Genomic DNA, 21,589 nt, shown 5'->3' with positions numbered 1-21,589 from the left:
AATGATTGGGTACATTCGCAAGACTGCCGTGGGTGTGCCGAACAGGATTCATCTTTCTCGTGAAGAACACTTAGTTTCGAGGTTGTTGTAGGTCCCTGGTGGGTTCTTTCGTAACCTCGCTGAAGCTCCTTGACAAAATATCACCGGACTGCAACTAAACAGGCAGTTTTAAAGGAAAGCCATGCTAATGTTGTATTCCATTCTTATTGTATTTTTTGATGCACACATTTTGAGATTGCAACAAAATTTAAAGCATATCGATACAAATATGCCTCGATATGAACAAACGGAGGTCGAAGTTTGAGTGCAAAAGTTTATTTGATAAAGTTTATATACTGAAGTCATTGGGTTAAAGGTAATGGAAATGGTTTTGTCCCACATTTCGACTCCCGTGCACATATGACAACAATGAAGCTAAACGCAGTACAATGTTTATAGCTAGGTACGTCATACAAAGTCATATATGTTGAAGAAACGTTTAAGTGTACATGTCCAAGAAACGTTTACATGTTTAAGTGTAAGTGTTCAAGAAAAACAATGTAGCTCATGTAAATAGTCTCTAGATTGGTTGTCATTGTTCTGTGTTTTTTCATGAACTCTTTTGAGTAAATCTGAAAAAGATGAGGTAGAAATTTGACCGTTATACATCTAATTCTATTGATATGGCCCTGTGAAAAAAGCTCGAAAGCACTGCATCGTGAGAAGTTGTGGAGCCGACTGACTTGAACTGAGGCTAATTGAGCTAACAAACCATGGAAGCAACGCAAGCAGGTTATTTGTTCAAGCAACTACAGCAATTTCCTCCCTAATCCACGATAAAGTCCTTCACTACATCTCATAATGTCTGCTGACACGCCAATGTGGTTTTCAAGTGTTTATTTATATACGCTGAAAGAGGTAGTCTTGTTCGCAATGGACTCGGCTTGTATTTCCTATAGAAATTAATGAAATATGCAACGATACGTGTAACATCAACTGTTATGATTCCGCCGGGTAGCCTAAGACTGACACATAGAAAAGAAGGATTTTATCTATATCAAGGCCTTCTCAAGAACGTTTCGAACACCTGTATATCTGAAGTGTGCATGCTTAAAGCATGCACACTTCAGCATGCGCCGTCAGCATGCCACTGGACCCGCGGCATGCTGACGGCGTCGCTGCGGCGGATCGAATTGACAAAGCACTCAACGAATTTCATCGACAAAAAACAAATCTTATTAAGCTTTGTGCGTTTGGTTGTCTTTCTGGTCATACTTTTACGTTTTATATTCCTATTATAAGGTCAAGGGTAGCACAAATCCAGTTTGGACGCAGCGACGCCGCCAGCGTGCCGCGGGTCCAGTGAGAGGGAGGCCTAATGAATTGTGATGCTGCATTAGTAGATCCCTTTAGATCCTCTGGCTTTTTTCTCTCGATCCGGTGATCCTAGTGTACCCGGTACAATTATGAGAGTTGGCGTTACATGTAACTGGCAAATCAATGATACATATCATAACAACGTAAAGGCGAATGTATGAACTAGCCATACTATATATATATATATATATCAGAATGGAATCAATTGCTATCATACCAAAAAGTCAATTTAGTTTCGTTGTATATCTCCTGGCAAGAATTTGACATTCAAATGCCCATAAAAATGCTTCTTTTCTAAAAACATCTGCTCAAGACGGTCGTCGAAATGTGTAAAGATGTTAACCTATTGGTATTAAAGCAATCGTCATTCGAATAGATCGAGTTATTCTTGAAATGGCGCATGGTACTAGAAGAGTTTGTTAAGCAGTATAAGACTGGTGTCATCGGATCGGGGGGAATACACACATTGTGTAAGTTTCCAAATGGACCACAAAATCTTTTATCAAAATATTTGATGAGGGTGTCAGAGGAAAAGGCGGGATTGAATTCAAAATAACAGCTGGTTTGGGGCTGAATTTCGTTAATTGAGCGTGTAGAGCACTATTAAGATGCTAAGGAAATGCGATTCTGCATAGTCCTCAGTCCTTGAAAACAATAATGTAATGATCTTAATTTCTCGACGTATGACGAAACCTCTACTCTTTCAAATAAGGGCAGACCTCTGTCGAAAGTTCGCTAGATCACTAGTTGGGTCTCCGTTGCCCGCTTGGTTGCCTGCACTTAGGGGTGCATCGCATGACAGGACACTATACAAAATGTAGAACTGTTTCTCATATGTATTTTTAAATTGCAATTATGATTACGAGCCTTGTTGTACAATACACTGCAAACAAGGCCTCGGGCTCCAAAGGTGTACTTTGTTGTGTCTGTATGATGTATGATACTAAACCAGTCTACTTACTTTGATACTTTTACGCGTTCGATCGAAAAACGATCTCTCTCTCTTCTTCTCATGATCATGTCGTAATCTTGATTACATTATATTCAAACGTATTCTTTCAAGCATGGATTTACACTTAAACGTTTCAATCTAGCTTTTAACACATAACGATAGATTTGGTGTTGCTTTATGAATCAAGAAAAGCGTACGAAAAGGGAGTTTTTGATGCGTATAAACACTATACAAGCACACGTTATCGGCAGAATTGCATATTGTCCCCACAACTTGTTGAAAAAGACAACTACTCTACTGTCCTGTTCCACAGTTCAGTATGTTTCTAGTTCAAGGTCAGCCTTAGAATACCACGCCTCGACCCTTGAAACCCTGGACGTCTTTATTACTGTTACCGTCCGAGACGCTGAAGTGGACACAGGTGCGGGTAGTGGACAGGCCCCGGCCATTTAACACAACCCTTTGTTGACTCTTAAAGACCTTAATCTCTCGACATTTAATAACCCTGGTGACTTTGTCCTCTGGCGATCTTAGCAGAATTTATGTTCGCGGTCGTGTTTGTGTATGTTTTGTCTGGAAGTCCTGTGTGCCTGTAAAATGCGGCCCTAAACCTTTGTTAACCAGCGTTATTATTATCTCATTATCAAATATTCGTGACGTTTCAAGGCCACAGTTCCATCGGCCAACGTATACATGTACGACCAGACGTGTATTTATCCAGCTTTGCACGTGAGTTACCGAGATGTACATGTCAATCATAGGGAATGTTTAAAGTTACCAACGTCACGGTTCTGAAGTGTTGCCATATGTTCACAAAGGAACAAGAGACATAACTCAAATTTCGGAGCATAACTGTAAAGCTCTAAAGATTTTATCGATGTGCATAAAGCTCAAGTGATTGTGGTCATTTGCTTGTAGGCGACATCCTTTTGAAGATCAGTAACACACACACACACACAGAAGGGGGAGAAAGTGCGAGAGAGAAACAAACGCACATACACACAACCAAGCTAAAGGTTTTTTTTTCCATTTGGGTTAACTAGAAATTGCCAATTTTCGAGTGAATGAAACAAACACCGGTACCAAGTTCTGCTGCCACCCGTGCCCTACCCTTGACTCTACATCCACTCATACCAAAAACATCTGTAGCTCTGTGAGAATCTATCATCTGTATAACTTATAAGTGCGGGCGACCACAAGAAAGTATCCGTGCTTTTGTCGAATCAACTAATAAGCTTTGATGTAAGTGAAAGTGAAGTCCCTGTCACGCATATTCCGATCACGACCTCCCGACTTTCTCCAGACCACTCGGTGAGTTAGTCGTGAGCAAGGTCAGTGTGGCTCGGAGATGGTCGGCTTTTCTAAAGAGGGCAATTTGACAGAACACACACACGTAGAGTGATGAACGATGTGGTCAAAAATGAAAACGCACACGACAATGGGTAGCTAGGCTTTATAACGTCAATACATACCAATACATTAGAATAAAGAGAACAGTGTTATCGAGGCTTTCTCAAGAAAAAAAAGAAGAAACACTTTTCTTTCCTTCTCATGAACATCTTGAACACCTGGATATCTGAAGTGTGAAGACCTCGGTTATTACTAATGCTGCATTTTATCTAGTAGATCTCTTTTTATACACGATCTTTTTAGTGGTCTTTAAGGACCTGGCGGGACCATGCTGATATCACGTACTGAAAGCTTGAACTCTTTAAAAATTAACTAGTAAAGCATTATACGGGGTTTTCAAAATACATTTGGTCAGCTGCATATTTTTGTTACATACAAGCAATAACGTCAGCACCCAAAAAACTGCTGAACGATATTGTATACTGTCCCAAAAACCGTCCCACGACATTGCACCTGACCTTGCACCGGAAATTCCTTCCGAACTTCAAAGTCAGTCTGGCTGTCACCGATCTATACTCCAGACGAACCTTCTTACGAATCACGACATAGACCGCGGCGATACAGAAGACGTCCCGCTAAGATTTAACAGTGTAGTTTATTACATCAGACCTTGGACAGTGCGGCGCTAGCACGTGTGCGACTACACGTGTAGTGTTACTTGAAATATGTAGTAAGTGGCCAGAAAATAGACCAAGGTCTAAGCTTACTCAGCGAGCAAGGACGCTTCAGAAAACCACATTTCAGCATGTATCTAGCCTGGCAGGATGAAGAATGACAGACCTGATATTTCAGAGCTCGGTTTGATTTGTCGACGTTGCGTTTTTGTTCCTCTTACTCCGGTAGAAGACGGGGGCAGATATCCTTAGCTATTATTAGTTCTTTGTGTGTTTAGTTCAATGATGCCATTTTTGTTGTTTTGTCATCCTTATGAAAGACCCACATGTACATGAACACAACTTGGCAAGTGTAAGAACAGCCCTGTCAAACTTTCATGAAAAAGAATGTCTCGAAAAGAAAGGTTTTCTTCGGTCACCTTTGTTCGTCTTTCCTTCCCCCTGTTATTCCAGTCCATTTGTCTTTTTTCCAATTGGAAGATGGCCTCAACTGTCATATAGTCACGACATAAAAAAGCGGTGAATTTAAAGAGGTTTACTACTGCAGTTAGACCAGTGCAATGGCCGAGCGGGTAGAGTGTTCGCCTTGTTCACGGTAGGTCGTGAGTTCGAACCCCGGCCGGGTCATACCAAAGACTCTAAAAAAATGGTACATACTGCTTTCTCTGCTTAGCATTCAGCATTTGGGAAAGAGTATGGCAGTTAAACACACAGCACTACCAGTAGACTAACCCCCTGCTGTAGTGACCCCGCTTATTGTGTAGTGACCTGCACAAAGTTGTGTGGCCCAAGGGCTTTGGAACCGGAAATGGGCGCCGCCTTATGCACCTTTCGGTGCGGGAAGGACTTGAACTTTCTTTAACTACTGCAGTATCAGTAATGCACACATCAGCAGATATCCAGGTGTTCAAGTCTTTCTCGAGAAGGCACCGATAGCACTTTCTTAATTTGGCGGTCTTAGGGTAATCTTCGTAATTATGAGCTGACGTAATAGCCAGCAACACTTTCAAGAACACTGTCAATAATTGACGCAGACGAGTAACATGAAAAGTGTTAACTGCCCCGTAAAAGAAATATCATGTTAACTTCCCCATACGTTGTATTGTAAGGTGGCTCTGGGCATATCGTAGTGCGTTTTCCTGTGAATGTTTTTGCTAGTTGATAACCGAAACATTTCCGTAACGTGTTTCGCGGTTTCACGGAGAATTGTAGCTCAATAGACCGTAGACAAATTTATACAAAGTAAAGTGATATCCTTGTTCAATCCAAGTGCATTGCGGTGTATGATCTTGTAAACACCTTTCAACACTGAACGTCAGCGATTTCTGTAATAATTTTTTTCAACTTCAGAGCTATTCTATATGGACAATGATTAGAGACATACTTCTGTCTACCGTGAATGTTGTGCATCAGAGAAAAAAAGTTAGGGGGTAGCAAAAATAAAGAGGGTGCAAAGAGCGAGACAGGGGGTAGAAAAAAGAGTGCGGAGGAGAAAAGGAGACGAAAGAAATGGAAAGAGAAAGAGAGAGAGAGAGAGAGAGAGAGAGAGAGAGAGAGAGAGAGAGAGAGAGAGAGAGAGAGAGAGAGAGAGAGAGAGAGAGAGAGAGAGAGAGAGAGGGATGCTTGTATTATGGCAACGCTTATCAGCGAACGTTGCTAAGGTCTCCCGCAATTGGGTACAATTCTGTGACGCATGTCGTAAACCAGAAGTGACAAAGTACTTATCCATGTACATAAAATTGTTTTAGTGACTCAAAGTAACGTGTTATATCGTGTTGGCACGACATAACAATTTACCAAATTTATCGTTTATTTGATCGCACAGTTCCTGGGACAAAAGGCGCGGTGGGACAATTGCAGGTGCGGAGAAAAACTGCAAACACGATAAAGAATGAGGCCGTCTAGACTAGACTTGGACAACAACTTGGCGGACACCCAGGAAAAATACGACCACCTACGACTAGGCAGTAGAAGACAATACGGCAATAATTTCACTTTTTATAGTCATTAGCATTGTTTTTTTGTCGGAGTGGAACAAGTGTGCTGTAGGACGGTGTTAGACGATTTTGCAGTGACGGTCTGTTTAAATTGCCAATAATCTAATGTAAGGATATAAACAGTATAGTATAATTATGGTATGTTGCCATCTAGTTATAAGATTGCTGTTGCCATCCTGTTGTTGTGCTTATCACACACACACACACACGCGCGTAAACAAACACACACGTACAAACATGTACACATACGCACACACACAGAGCACACGCACACACTGACAGTGTACGTACACGCTGTAACACATACACGCGCGCGCGCGCAAACACAGAGACACGTACATACACACACACACAAACACACATACACACACACACACATACACACACACACACACACACACACACACACACACACATATACATACATACACATACGCACGTGTCCACGTACACCATACAAAGTACAAACGTATCCAACCACTAAAACATTTGATGACCGACATAAATTAATTTCTTGCCAGATAAACGCTCGGCATGCCTGCGCTGATTGGCCAAAATCCTCGGACCGCCAAACTTCGTTCCCGACGTAAACTGATTATATCCACATTAGGTTCCTACCTATGCACACACATACCATTGCATAACTCCGCCGTCATGTGAAGGGCTTAAACCTGGACTTAAGCCAAGATCCACATGAGTAAACGACTTTTCCAAAACACAGAAATGCCAGAATTGCTAGGGGTGGCTGCCAGGAGAGTCCTGGAGGTGTTGTCCGTAGCCCCTTTAGCTGTGTTGACTGTTCCGGTCGGTCCGATTTAACTTCGATAGTCGTGACAACACCACACCGTGAAACTGAACAATTTATCACGGGCCGAGTGGGTAGAAACATCCCACGGGTTTTGTGATAGCACGCTTTGAGAGGAAAAAAAAAAGAAACACGAACGCTTTGCTTAGTGGGTTATGTATGTTGGCGTTGCTTGCTGTGCACGATTCTTTTCTTTTCAAACAGACGATATTGTTCCTTTACATAGCGGTGTTTTTATTTCTCTATTTTGGCGTCTGGTTTGTTTTAGTTGTACAGTAGAAACAATAATATTATGTCCCATTTTCGTATCTTCTTTTATGAAAATCATAATAATGATATAGATGCATATATTATGTGTAAAATGTTGTTTTCAAACTAAAGCGTATATAACCCTTAAGAATATACTGGGGCTGAAAATCGTTATGTCAAAACATCAGGAAATTTCGGTACTTAAGAAAAGGAACGCCATATTCCGATACACAACCCCATACAGTAGACCGCTATTATGTATTTTTCTTACAACAACAGGTTCAGTGTTCACTTTATTGACACGAACTTCAGCTTGTGTATGATGTATGGGTTTATCATGGTTATATAATAACAACAGAGCGTGGCCGTGCAAACAATAGCGGCGAGACGGGTCGATTTATCATCGGTGAAGTGGCCGGAGCGTTCCGTGGGCTCTCAGTACGTTTTTGGTGTAGAAAACTTGAATGTGAGTATTCTTTATGGGAGGAGGGGGGGGGGGGGTACAGGTGTTATATCCAGAGACGCTCAAGGAGAAAGTTGTCATGACTTGCTGCGTTTAATGAGGTATCGCTGCAGGTTTGCGAAAAGAAAATATGGTAAGAATATAGTTGGCCTTAGTTTCCAAGCAGATGTAATAAGGGTCTGGTCTTTTTACGTGTGCACCATTTAGTAGGTTATTTAGTAGTATACAATGTATGAGATCTCATTGCCAGTATTAAATGTCGAGAAAAACCGAAAACGGTGATGTTTTACTTATAAGACCATGTTGGTATGTCACAACAGGACCCCTTTGGTGTGTATTTTGTTTGCATTTTGAACTTTCCGTTGCATTTCGCTTTTGTTGGACCCAAATTGCTTTGGGATTTTTTAAAATCTTTTCACATCTAACGTTACCTGGAGCTCGTACAATTGTATATGGTTGTCGATTACGAAATCAACTGTAGTCTTTTGACAGGCTAGAGTCGGTTGTTTTGATAAATTGGACTAAAACCCCATACACTGAGCACTCGGAGACAACTAGATTGTGAAGAATAGAATAAAAATTCTTAAATAAATAGTTGCTTCCAAGGTGCGGACATTTGTTATAGAAAAATGTGTAGATTTGTCACTTTAATCGTATGTAGAATGTCCAAAAATGCTTTTTATTCTGTCAGTGTAACATGCCCCCGTGCCCTTGGCCTCTACTAAGAACAAAACCACAACATAAACACCACTCGCACACGAACCGTTAAAAACACAAGGCTTTTTTATTCCCCGCTTGTTGGCCCAACCAACCACTTTATAAATTTCTTGACAACGCCAGGATGTTGACAAAAAAGTCTTTGCATTAGAAGCTTGGAACGTTGCCCAGAGAGTTCGAAAGAACACAGTAGCTAGGTAAACCTTCCCGTTTCCCGCGCTTTTTTTCTCTCACCGCGGCTTATCAGACGACAGAAACGTGACGCACTAACAACATCCGTATGTGTGTGTGGCGACCTAGCATCCGTTTACAAGACTCCACTTCACTTCTACGCAACTACAGACGGGTAAAATTAGAAACCCATGTACGTATAAACACACAGCCCCCTTGACCTCAGCTGCATTTGCACGTGATGCTAGCTGACCTAACCTTGCCGCCAATCCATCGTGGGTTGGACGGACGCTCTTCGGGGTTGTAAGAACTTTCCGCCGTCCGGGTCAACTAAGTCACACGGTAGTTGTCTAACTCCAACCCCGTAAAACGTATGGCTACCGAGTGCTAAAGTTCACCCAGGTGGCGGAAAGGTGCCCCGAAGAGAGCTCGCCAAATCCACGATGCCAATCTATAGCTGACCGAATCATATTTCTTTCCCACCCACCCATCTTGCTTCCATTATGCTATGTTTTGACTTTACACATGTACAGTGTGGTGGCTACGGGAACGACCGACTAAATCATCATGTTTGTTTTTAAAACGCGTCGACTTGAAAATATTTTACTTGGGTTTAAAGCTGTTTGTTCTGGGGCTTCCTTCGTCGTTTGGCTAGCTGTTAATGTCCCTCTAGTGCTATTCAAACAAAATAGCTCGGTATTTGGGAGCAGAAAAATTCACATGGCCCCTCCCAATCCATGTATGTTTTTCAAGCCTCTCCTTTTCAACACTGTCCATTACTATTTCGACCTTTTGTGGCCCTTCTTACATTTCTTGCTTTTCAGACCACAACATTTCAATAAGGTAAGCAAAATCCCTTTTGATATCAGAGGGCCACCCAAAGGTTTCTTAATGTTTAGTCAACATCTATCCCTCGAGGATACACTCAGCAATTTGGAATCATTTTAGCTGCCTGAGTTTGTTCGCATCCTAAGTAGAAAACATGGTCCTTAACAAAAATAAAATAAAATAAAATCAACGTATTGCGATTTTGTGGCCATTCCCTTGTAACCCCTGAGCCATGCACTTGTCCATGTACATCCCAAAAGGGTGTGGGGCTAAAAGGAACATGTGAAAACCCAATGAAGCCTCCATTTAGAGGACATTTGCAAATACTTCGAGTCAAAATCTCGCAAAAGCACAGAACACGTATGGAGTGTTTGCGCTCACGTGACCATGACGTAAGTACTTACGTAATGTCCGCCATGTTGGATATCTAAACATGGAAGTTTCCAGGTGAATTTGAGTTTGTACACGTGATAACAGTCACGTGCAAACACATTCATTACATAAATACAAATCGATGAGTTTTAGTCTTCCAGGTTTAACCAACCAAAATGGCGACTGTGACGTCACGTACGAACACCATATTGAGGCAGTGATGTCCCCCCTTCACTCCTTGGGGCTCTACATTGACAAGTGCATAGCCTTTTCTCTAAACATCGTTTCTAACTGAGCTATTATTTCTATTTTTGTTTGTTATTGTTTTTTTTCTGTTTTGTTTTTGTTTAGTCCTACCGTCTATGCTACCATGGAAATACACTATTTCTCCTTAGTTCTTCAAGTTTTAAGACAACACTATTCTGGGCAACATATTCTGTTCCGATATCCCAATATACATGCTTTCCTCCTGACGTCCCTCTAACCATAGCAATCATTGGTAAAGTGCATTTTCATTCAAATCGTCATGTTTCTATTTTTGGCGATGCCCCCGGGGCGAAGACATTTTCTGTCTGTCAGCACATATATACATATATCTAACTTTTCATTCCTTCTTAACTACCAGAGGTAACTAAGCTGTAAGCAATTATGGCAGTTAAGTAGATGTAATATTGAGGGGTCCTCATGTCCCTTCAAAACGCACTCTTGTTCCTTTGATGGAAATACAGTGGCAACTGACTGCGTGGAAGATCCCCCTCTCGCTAGGAATGACGGGATCTCTCCTGGTCTGTCTTTGATTCACGTACCGTCCCATGATGCTTCAGGTTGTGCCATTCTCTGGGGTTGCCTTGTGGGGGAGCCTATTCACAAACAGGGGTGGTGCTTGTCTTTGTACATATCTCGAATGACCTTTCTACTTTACATTGGTAGACGGTGTCCTGCAAAGCGTTGACCTTTAGCCGTGCACATGTCGGTGACCTCATGATCATATTGCTCCTTCCAGTCCGCACAAAGCAGTCAAAGCAACCCAGTAGAATAAAAGGGACACCTGTTATCCAGACTCCTAACTAAATCTTTGCCTCAACAAACTAAATTCCCCCAACGAGTTTCTTTGCTCTCTCCTTTAAAGTCCATTGTTGCTGTTTTTTTCACTCCATAGGAATGACATGATTGTCTTATAACAACGTAGTGCGCAGTCCTACAGCTACATTCTATATATAAATTCCCTACAGTCTGTGCGTGGGAGAGATGTCACTTCCGTCTTGACGTGACGTCATATCCGGTTGGTCCTGGCCAGGCGTTGGACGTGGACCTTGATGTGTTTGGAGAGATGGTCTGAGCGGGAGAACCGCTTGTGACACATGGTGCACTGGTAGGGCTTGACTCCGGAGTGGGAGCGCGTGTGCCGGGCCAGCTCGTCCGACCGGGAGAACCTCCACTGACAGCCGGGCCACGTGCAGGCGAACGGCTTCTCACCGGTGTGACGTCGCAAATGAGCCTGGGGAACACAAAATAGAATACATTTTATAAGTCATTGATCATACGGGAAATACAATACAAAATGGGTCGTGGCATAATAATATATAAAATCATGATATTTGTGACGTCAAAAATGAGCCTGGGGAACACAAAATAGAAGATATAGAATACATTTCAGATTTTAAACCACCTTGATTTAAGCCCTTGATCATACGGGAAATAAAAGGGTTCGTGTCATAACAATATATACAATCATGATATTTTTACAAGATTTTGAACCAGTAGCCAACACCATGCTATACGATATGACTGTCACTGACCAGTGACGTTAAATTCTTAACCGTTAATATGCATTGCACGTGTATTTTGAGACATTCGTTAATTTTTTTAAATGTAGAATACACATTAACGGTTATTTGTAACTTAGTAGACTTTATAAAACGTCACTGGTCAGTGATAGCGGTCATAACGTTTTTATGACAGAAATACAATGTAGTAAGTTGCAGAAGCGTTGAATTGGTAGGTTTGAAATGAATATGTAAAAAAATGTATATTTGATATGTCCCCCTTCGTCCGTTGGAAGAAGTACAACATATTCTAAATTGTGCTACAAAGTTGGGCTTTTCAAACTCAGCACAAATCAAAAAGGGTATTTAGATATACATGAAAAAAACACAATAAACGGCAGAAGGGTACTTAGAACGGCTTATCAGACGAAAGTTCGGTTTAATGCCAGGGCAGGTCAAACGAAAAAAATGCGGGTCTAAAGAGATAACGCACTTTATCAAGACAGTTTGATGATAACACATCACGTGCGAAGTTATCTCCACATAACATGCCCTATGGCCGATACACACAATAGTATCATACTCTTTGATGGCCCAATTTGGACGCAAAGGGAAACACTGTGCTGTGTATTTAACCTCGCTTTCAAACAAAACTGTTAAACACTTGTTGATAACTGACGTCACGCCTCTGTAGCTGATTGGTCGATGTGATAAGCAGACAAACTAGGTTATCATGTCCGAATGATTTAATCTCGGCCTGTAGCGCGAGAAGACTGTTTGCATACTAATGAGCTGAGACGTTGCCTGGAGCTATTTGTAAATAGTGGTGTGAGTTGTCTTGATGACACGAGTGATTTAAACTGGGTTTTTTTAAATCCATGGTGGCGGTTTCGTGGTTAAACATGCATGTACTGTCCTTGCGTCGATCGATGATGGCTGCCAGACATTGCGTTTGTGTGTGAGTGTGTGAGTGGGGGGGGGGGGGGGGGGGGTGGATGCCCCATCTTGCAGTTTCTAGAAGTAGAATCTTAAAATGTCAGCATGTTTTCAACTGGTACTGACGCTGGCACGACCCAAAAAAGATAAATGACACCGAACGTGAGAACTAGACTTAAATGGACGGCCCGCGTGACAGTGGCGTGTTTGGTACGAACTAAAATAACTTTCACCGCATCCAAATGAGTTTCACGCTACACTGGCTGTTGAACAACAACCACGAAACAAAAACAAACAAAAAACCTCGGCAAGGAGAAAAATAAGTTTGATCTAAAAAGAGTTTCAACGGAATACATCAATTTTGCGGCCGCAAAAAAAAGAAGAATTCGGAAAACACAGTGTTTAAGAGAAAGCTTGAGCGACCTTTCAACGGACATACCCCACGGCATTTCCTGACCAACAAAACCTTGTAGAGTCGACCCCATTGATCACTCTGAACAGTTCTGGGTCACCCCCCCCCCTCTGCACTTCTACTACAGCTTAGCGACCTACGAGTGCCACCTCAAGTCTCTTCAAACAATTTAACCCCTTTAATCTAATTGTAGACATTAGTGCATTACGTACTCGCGGGGGCTGGGCCGATTTAAATGGCGAGTGCAAAAATGACCACTTTCTTTTGAGGTACTATCGCAACTCAGTGGCGTGCAACATATCATTAAAGAGTTAACGCTTGGGGGTACGATCGTAGTCGAGATTTGGAGTAAGGATATTTTTGGGTGGAATCTTGTCACTTTTTTTAGCCCCTATTGAACCTTACAATTACATCCCCTTCAAAAAATAGTTTTATCAGCCGTTTGTAAGAGAATAATGCCCCAAACTGTACACATTTGCTCAGTTGTGGAATTTTACAAACCCCAACGTTTCAGGACACCAACGTTCATGACCTTGAAAGTCTGCAACCCCAAACCCCTTAAGTATTGACGCTGTCACGTGCACAAAAAGCTGCAAGGTCAGTCGAGAGAAATCTGCTCCTTGTTGCAGAAAGCTATCACAGACAATAGGAAGATGAGCTGTTATTCTGCCCGGCGGCTGTTTTTTTCACAGCTCGGAACGCGACAAGCTTGAGGCAACAAGTGGTTTTTAAAACAGCATATAATCGCCATGGAACCGAATAGGACATCGTTAAAGTTGGGGAGATACCGCCGGCGGAACCAAGACAAGATCGGTGTTCATTTTTCATTGGCAACATGTTTTCAGCCATTGACTATTCTACTGTTAGTCATAGACTAGATTAGTTCTCTATATCTGTCAACAATTAGCAATAGTTCAATTCTCATGTACGTTGGTTGCCATACATTGTACCAGCTACAATTGTCGCGCAATAAAGTTCTTCTTCATGTACATTGTAATGCTTTAGAATCGCAAGTCATGGGCCACTGTCTATATAGTGTATTCTCTTTCAACCGTGTCTGATTTATTCTCACTTTATAATCATTCTAGAAAGAGTCCCCATTTTTGAGCGAGGTAGTCCATTATTCGTCAAGCCCCTGTCACACATAACCGACCGTGGCCTTCCGACCTTCTCCAGACCATGGTTAGAAATCATGGTTGGGAGCAAGGTCATCAGTCTTTGGAGTTGGTCGGCAAGGTTGCCTACAAGTCTTTAAAATTCGTCTGCGCCAGCCGACTACGAATTTTAAAAAACCCAAAGCCATATTCTGTTTGTTTGCGATCAGATGAGCGAACAGGAGCTGGAGTAAGATGGGTTCCAGACCACTCCCGACCCAGTGCCGACCTTGGGAGGGCTCGAATTGTCGGGAGCAAAGTCGTGGGAATGTCCTGAACGTGCGCCTGGGGAGTTGAAGCAGGAGCCGCTCTCTCATTCTACACAGAAGCGGAGAACAGTGTTACTAAGATACCACTTCATTTCTCATCGGGTCGGGACACCTTGTGTTTGCTTTCTTAGTGTACCGCAACGTTTCATGAAGACGCTGGGCTGACACTCGTATAACTTAATTTACTGGGAGGCCTGGAAATTGGGTCTCAAAAAAGATCCAGTGGACGCACGGCAATATTCACGTTGTTCATCCAACTAGCGAAAACCCACGTGCCACAAGTCAACTCAACTAGAAAACTGTTAAGGGTGGGGGAGGTTGCGGGTGGCATGACTGAGCTGATGAGGTGACGAAAAATAAACACCTATTTGCAACTGCGGCTCTTTCGACGGTATTGTGCAGGCTACACGCGATTTGTTATTGCGTCGGAAATTCAGACGAACTTAGAATTGCAATGAAAATATGATGGGGAAAAGTGTCATGTACAGGAGGGATACTAAAAAAAAGATCGTGCTGTGGACGCACGACGGTTGTACGATCTTTTTTTAGTGTCGAACGAATTTCAACGAGGCTATGACAGAACAGATCATCGACGACGTATCTACGACATCATTTTCCAACAGAAAACAAGCTGATTATTTCAAGACACATACACGACTGTTCCACGAATGTCGTAGTCAATTCTGTTGTCGTAAACCATAAGCACGACCTGTGTGACAGGGACCTAACATCGAGGCTATATGATAGATATCAAGTGTCTAGTCTACGACAGCGTTTTTTGGTTACAAGACAGCAGAAGTTTGCACAACACATCCTCGACATGTCGTAAACCATGCGTGCACGTCGCTTGTGCCAGGGGCCCGGAACAGTGCTAGCTATGCAGCTGAGTCCTTGGACTTTCACCAACCGTCACACATTGTGCTAGGCAGCGGTGGGACTCGAACCCCTGACCCCTCTCTTCCGTTCCTGACACGAAGTAACGCCGTCTTTCCTCGCACAGATTTGTTTTCTTCACCTCGACAGTGACCTTCCCTTGCGCAGGGTCACTGAGAGGAAATTCAATGTCATTTCACTGAAATATAAAACACCGCCAAAAACGATGTTCTTTCTTCCTTTACAGTTGTCCTGCCCAAAAAAGCCCAGTCAACGGACCTCGAAATTTGCCCTTTTGGACTACGTGTTTGTCCGAGTTATACATTTAAAGGGTCGCTCTAAAATGATATATATGGGTTTCATTATGGCCTTCTGGAAGATGAAGAGAGACTCGTGCAGCAGTCATAGTGTTTCTTTATGGAGTATAGTGTATGTTTTACAAAAGTTGCTCCATAGAATTGTACATTGTAAATAATATTGTCAACATGGCTGTCATGCCTAAGATAGGTATCTTATGTGCATATTCGTTATAGTTTAAGCGATCACAATCAGAGAACTGCGTTTGTTCTTGTGTCGTTTGTTCTTTCTTTTCTGGAACAAAACAGGACCATTTTTTACGCCTTCGTGAGGTTAAATGGGCCATTAAAATCTACTCCCGTTAAGCCGGGTGTTAGCCTGTCAACTATCAACTTCTCTTTACCTCACCTTGAGGCAGTTTATCAAGATCGCTCCATCGACCTTGAGTTTGATGATGAGATGTTTTATCCTTGATTTAAGTTAAAATTTAGAGGCCATATCCTTCGTAGTCTTTCTGCAGTTGTAAATATTTCATCCAAAGGCTGCGTTTTTGAGTAAATAATTCAAGTTCACTACATGCAGCCATTTTTAAACACCCTGGAGGGGGGGGGGGTGCTTTTTTCTAGTGTGTACGCATTGTGATAAGTATACAGTGGAAATACGTAATGCCTTCCCTTCCTAATTTGTTTAAAGATTAGATAACCGTTCGCAATTCGTTTATTTAAAGTTTGTGAGTTTTGAGCCGGCACACAGCACTGTGAATTACATTGTTATGGTTTTGGGGGTTTAATTTTGAGTAAACAGTGACGTATGTCCAAATCAAACATCCCGGTCCTTTTTTTATATACCCAGAAAGCCGGATATACACCAGTCTGTTACTTCCCAACTTCTGGGAACTCTCTCTAACCTTGCTAACCTTGCACATGGGCGAGAGGATCTGGAATAATTCAAAGCCTGTGGCGCTGCAATTACAAACAGGGGGAACCATGCTCTAGAGAGTCTAAATTGTCTGTCAAGATAAGCGAGCACGACAACGTGCCGTGGCGAACTTGAATCCCTCCGCGAAACTTATGAAAAGAAAACAAAGTCGAAGTTTGTTTGTTTGTATTTTTGGTGTGTCTGCAGGTGAATTTCTGGCTGTCAAGAGAACGACAATTCGTGTTATGGATCATCGAGCCGGATGATAGTATGCGCATGCATGTTGTGATTGTTATCTGGGCCGACGATCGGAACACCCCTGAGATTAACAATGGGCTTTCCCTGAAGTAATGTAGTCGGGGTAAAGTGTAACAGGTGGGAGACACTCGAGTGTCATTCACTGTGAGAAACTATCAAACTAAATCCTTCAGATCCGTTGCGTTTGTTTATTTTTTGTTCTAAGGATTAATAAACATGAAAGCTAGGATTGTTTTACTGTTGTTTTTGTCACGGACGTTTTTGTCTGGACTTAATTGTTGCTGAGCTTTAGCAGTTTTTGTATTTTGCAAACGAGTCGAATATATCAGCAAATGGTTTATGTCAGATCCCTGACACAGGGAAACCTCGGTCTTTATAGGGAGAAAGTGGCATTACGGAATTTCCTCTCTTCTCGGTAGCGAACATGTTTTTTCCTCGGTTGATTGGCAAGTACCCTGACAGGGAAGCAAAACGACAACATCCGCGATCTCGCAAGTCAGTCCGCCCCCGCGCGCACATGTGCATGGGTAAAATCCCCTGGGCTATCCCCTCGCATAATGCTGTATTGTACGGGTCCATGCGAGGTTTAACAGAAGAAAAAAAAACCTGAGGCACAAGTTTACGGTATTTTAAACACCTCCCTTTTGGACAATACAAGAATGCCGCGAGGCATCCATAGGTCAACCAAGTGTCAAAAAAACAACTCCACTAACCTAGTACATGTACAGAAATCTACAAATGGACGAGCATGTATAGATAGAAATTGATAAAAATACGAATTGAAAAGCACCTGTTGACTTACCGCGCAGAGGCATGCAGCACGCTGGTAAATAAATTATGACATTCCTTTACATGCCATATATATATTTACGATTCACGCAGATGTTTATTAATAACAAAAAAGAACACCAACCTTAAGATGCGAACTTTTGGTGTAGGTCTTGGAACATCCCGCGTAGCTGCACTTGTGTATGCGGAGGTCGTTGTTGTCGAGGTCGGGTGACATGTCCGGGTGGGCCCGTAGACCGCCGACCCTCGCTACCTGAGTCGCCGAGGCCTGGTGAACGAACTCCCGCTTGGTCTGGACGGGCTTGGGGGAGATCGGCACGGGCACTTTCACGGACTTGATCAGAACCGCCGGCTTGTTGGGCTTCAGGGGGAGGGTGAGGACCTGTTTCGTAACGTCCACGGTTTTAACCACGGGTTTGGGCGACACATGTCGCTGCGTGGCTGTGGTCGACAGATCGACAGGCATAGCGGGGTGACTGACATCCTGATGCGCCGTCAGGAGCTGCGGCGGGGCGGGCTCAGCGAAGTACTGCTCCGCGGCGAAGTGCGGGCCTGCGGTGGTGATACCGACTTTCTCGTCGGTAGGGGCGAAGTAATCGTCCTTTAAAAAGAGGTCTACGAGGTCCCTGGGTATACCGTCCGCCGCCACGTGTGCCGCTTGGTGATCGATGGCTTCGGTTTGTGACCTGTACTCAGCTGCCATGTCGTCCCACGACAGCTCTGCGTGCGCTCGGTCCATCGCGTCCGCCAGGCCCTGCGAAAACAAGTAGTCGAGAAACACGTCCCCGTCCTCCGAACACGGGCTGAGGTCTGACCCACTCCCGGGACTGAAGCGGTCGGACGACACCGAGGAGGTCGAGCTCGAGCTATCGCTGATGTCTTCGAAGGAGTTGAGTCGCTGTAGTGTCCATTGCTCGCGTTCTAAACTAGAGTTGGTGCGGAGGTAGTCCACCATGTTTGGTGCCCTTGCTGTCTCCTTGACGGCTCGTACCGGGGGTGAACCGGAGCTGTAGGGGGAAGAGCAGCCGGGCGTCCCGGGTTCTTCTCCCACCTGGTATGAGTTATGTGTCGGCTCGGGAAAAACGCAGGGCAGGACTTCGTTGTGCGGCTCGGGAAAGCTGCCAAAGTAAAGTTTGTAGCTGGCCCCGTGTGCTGAGGGTAGAGCTACCACGGTGTGAGTGAGTGAGTGTAAAGTGTGTTTGGTGTGCGCACGGCCACCGTTCCAGGGGGTTGTCAGAACACAGTCCGACACTCAGCACAGCGACAACCAACCTGAACAACCTGTTCCCACGTGGTGCCCCGTCGCGATTGGTCGAGCCATGTGTAACTTGCACAGTTTGCGATAACTTGTGCAAACCCCCCAAACCAAACCTTCACTGGCGTTTCACCAAAAACTCAACCCCTCGTCCCCTTATTTGCCAAGTTCACACCGCGCCTCCATTAATCATTGCACGGCGCACATTATCCATTAACTCAGGTCAACACGGCGTAATTTAATGTTGATGAAGTGCTATATGCCTTGTTTTGTGCAACCTGTTAACCATGCATGTCAAGGCCCTATAGAACCGTAATGACAACGTGTTTACATCGTGAAGGGGCTTTTTCTTCTTCTTCTGGCATCTAAACACAAGCCAAGGCGCCGTGTGTGTGATGGAATCTGTTCCAGCTTTCACGCAGTGGGAGTCTAAAGACTTTGGCGGGCGGTACAACCCGGGTAAAACTAACTCACTATAAATTTCAAAAACGCTACGTATACAGGAAATGCGAACCTCGATGTTGCGTCAGTCCGGATGAAGCAAGCCCACTTGTTTTTTTTTATTGCCGACTTAAGTTCCCGAAGGAGTGTTTGCTTCGGGGAATTGCACAATAGAATTTGAAGAGGGAAGACCACTTCAGTTTTTTGTTAGTCGTAAACACCACAATTGAGTAGAGACAATGTGGAGCGATCTGGCCACTGATACTAGATTATACGGGGAATTAACTATCCGTAAAAACGGCATAGGAGTATCTTAAGGTGATACGGGTGACTAGATAAAACGTGTGCTGGAGAGGACACGGTGCATTTTGAGACCTGGAACTAGAATCCCAGGCCACCTACAAACTATCATGCCCGTAGCCAGGATTTTGATTGGGGGGGGGGGTCTTTTTAATGTTTGCGGGACCAGCGAGCACCGTAGGCGCGAGACGAGCGCCGCTGGCGCGAGCTTCATAGGGGGGTCCGGGGGTATGCCCCCCCGGAAAATTTAAAAAAATTGAACCTTCTGATATGGCTTTCCTGTGTTTTTGAGAGAATTTCACAGAAAGAAATCAGATACAAATTGAGCAGTTCTTCTTGGATTCCAGCCCCGGTGGTGATACAAATAAGTCCACCTTGAAAAAAAAAAAACATTGGACATATAAAAGTGGACCTTCGAGCGTGTAAAATTGAAAAAAAAATACCTTCTGAAAGGCCATTTCCTGTGTTTTTGAAAGGGTTTCGGAGGAAAAATCAGAGACAAAGTGAGCAGTTTTTTTCTAGGATTCTAGCCTCTGTGGCCTTGCTGGTAATACAAATAAGTCCGCCTTGAAAAAAAATCTTGAACATTAAAAAGTGGGCCTTCAAGCCTGTGAAAGTGGACCTTCAAGCCTGTGGGGGGGTTCTTCCGTCCCCCCCTACCTGGCTACGGGCATGACTATTCATAACTTTGACAGTATCACTCCTCAGTAGAGTTTTGTAAGTACATACTTGCATTGGCGCTACACATAAGATGCCGGGAACTCGAAAAAAACACAACATAACTTCAACGTCCGTTTATCAGGCTGACTTTGACTGCATCCTAAAATACAGCATGGCAGATTCAAAATGTGTTATACACCTTTTGACCTGTTGTACATTCACTGTAACACCGATCCGCATATATATAGAAAGAATTCAAAACCCTCAAGGCGAAAAAGGTAAAACCTGTTTGAAAGTATTTCCAGCCATTCCTCGGAGCAAAATTCGAAAATAGGTGACCAACAAATTAGTCATTGTAAACAATTCACCATCGAACATTACAGTCGCCATGGTGATGTTAAATGACGTAGTTTTAGTTGACATGTCCTTTTTTCGAGGCTGTCAGTCTTTCGTGTGACCAAGACTTGCCCTCAACAAACCTCAGTACACTACCGGCGGAAGTGGTAAATATTTGTGTGGCTATATTTTGTCCGAATTTCGTGACGGGTGATAGATTAGCAGTGTTTCTGTCGTTAGGTGGCACCGAATGGCGACGAAAACAGCGTACACCATCCGTTCAGACCCTTGTAGTGCTTGCAGGCACATAAGTCAGCAAGTTTCCTGGCTGTTTCAGTAGCAGGGTACTAGTAAATTTTTAGAGCGAGGGGTTGTTAGCCCTTCCACTTTAACGTGCTAGAGGCACCTTATCGAACACAGCGTTTGATGTGCCATCCTAAAGACAGGTGCAGCCCCAACCAAGGTGTCGTGCCCAGGATTGAACCGGGGTCCCCCAGTTTGCAACTCATTGCCACCGAGGCTCACTTTCCTTAAAAACCAAGGAAAACCGGGCAAGATAGTGGCCAATGCTGGTAGTCAAAGAAGACATAAGATTCGACGCTACAGATTCAGACAAAACGTGCCTTCAGGGTGGAGTAGGTGACTTTTCTGGTCTTCACAATGTCGTCTGAGACATTTTCATCAGTCATCATTATCTAGTCATTCCGTATGATTATCTTGTCACTTTCATCTTTTCCTCCAGGCAAAAAAGAATCCAACGACTGAATGTTATCAGTTGCGATATCGATCTCTGGGTGAGAACCTTACATGGATTCGACTGTCGTGGTAGCTTCTTGCATATGTCGTGCGATTTTTGTCGCACGCCGGATTTTTGGTGTGGCCAAGACAAGGCCTATCTTTATTGACAAGGAACCACGGCAACGATTTTCCGTTACCATGAATAGCTGGATTTTTTTACGACACTTCCACGACCTCCCCCAAGAATATCCTC

General features: G+C 43.5%; 1 protein-coding gene across 1 annotated transcript; it reads right to left on the bottom strand.

Annotated features, from left to right (window-relative positions):
- Positions 1–8,611: 8,611 nt before the first annotated feature.
- LOC136434610 (Krueppel-like factor 3) lies at positions 8,612–18,952 on the bottom strand. The gene is made up of 2 exons (XM_066427506.1): positions 17,731–18,952; positions 8,612–11,432 (listed from the first exon to the last, which is right to left on the bottom strand). The coding sequence occupies exons 1-2, from the start codon at positions 18,559–18,561 to the stop codon at positions 11,208–11,210; spliced, it is 1,056 nt and encodes a 351-aa protein (XP_066283603.1). The 5' UTR covers positions 18,562–18,952; the 3' UTR covers positions 8,612–11,207.
- Between the last annotated feature and the right edge of the window lie 2,637 nt (positions 18,953–21,589).

The sequence above is a fragment of the Branchiostoma lanceolatum genome, chromosome 5 (assembly GCF_035083965.1).
Source record: "Branchiostoma lanceolatum isolate klBraLanc5 chromosome 5, klBraLanc5.hap2, whole genome shotgun sequence".
Classification (NCBI taxonomy): Eukaryota; Metazoa; Chordata; class Leptocardii; order Amphioxiformes; family Branchiostomatidae; genus Branchiostoma; species Branchiostoma lanceolatum.
The sequence above is the reverse complement of the archived record's forward strand: the minus strand, read 5'-3'. Positions and strand labels throughout refer to the sequence as shown.

Coding starts and splice junctions, on each gene's coding strand:
- LOC136434610 (XM_066427506.1), bottom strand. CDS start 18,561: ATGGTGGACTACCTCCGCACCAACTCTAGTTTAGAACGCGAGCAATGG. Junction 11,433..17,730: donor CCAAAAGTTCGCATCTTAAG/GTTGGTGTTCTT, acceptor TGTGTTCCCCAG/GCTCATTTGCGACGTCACAC.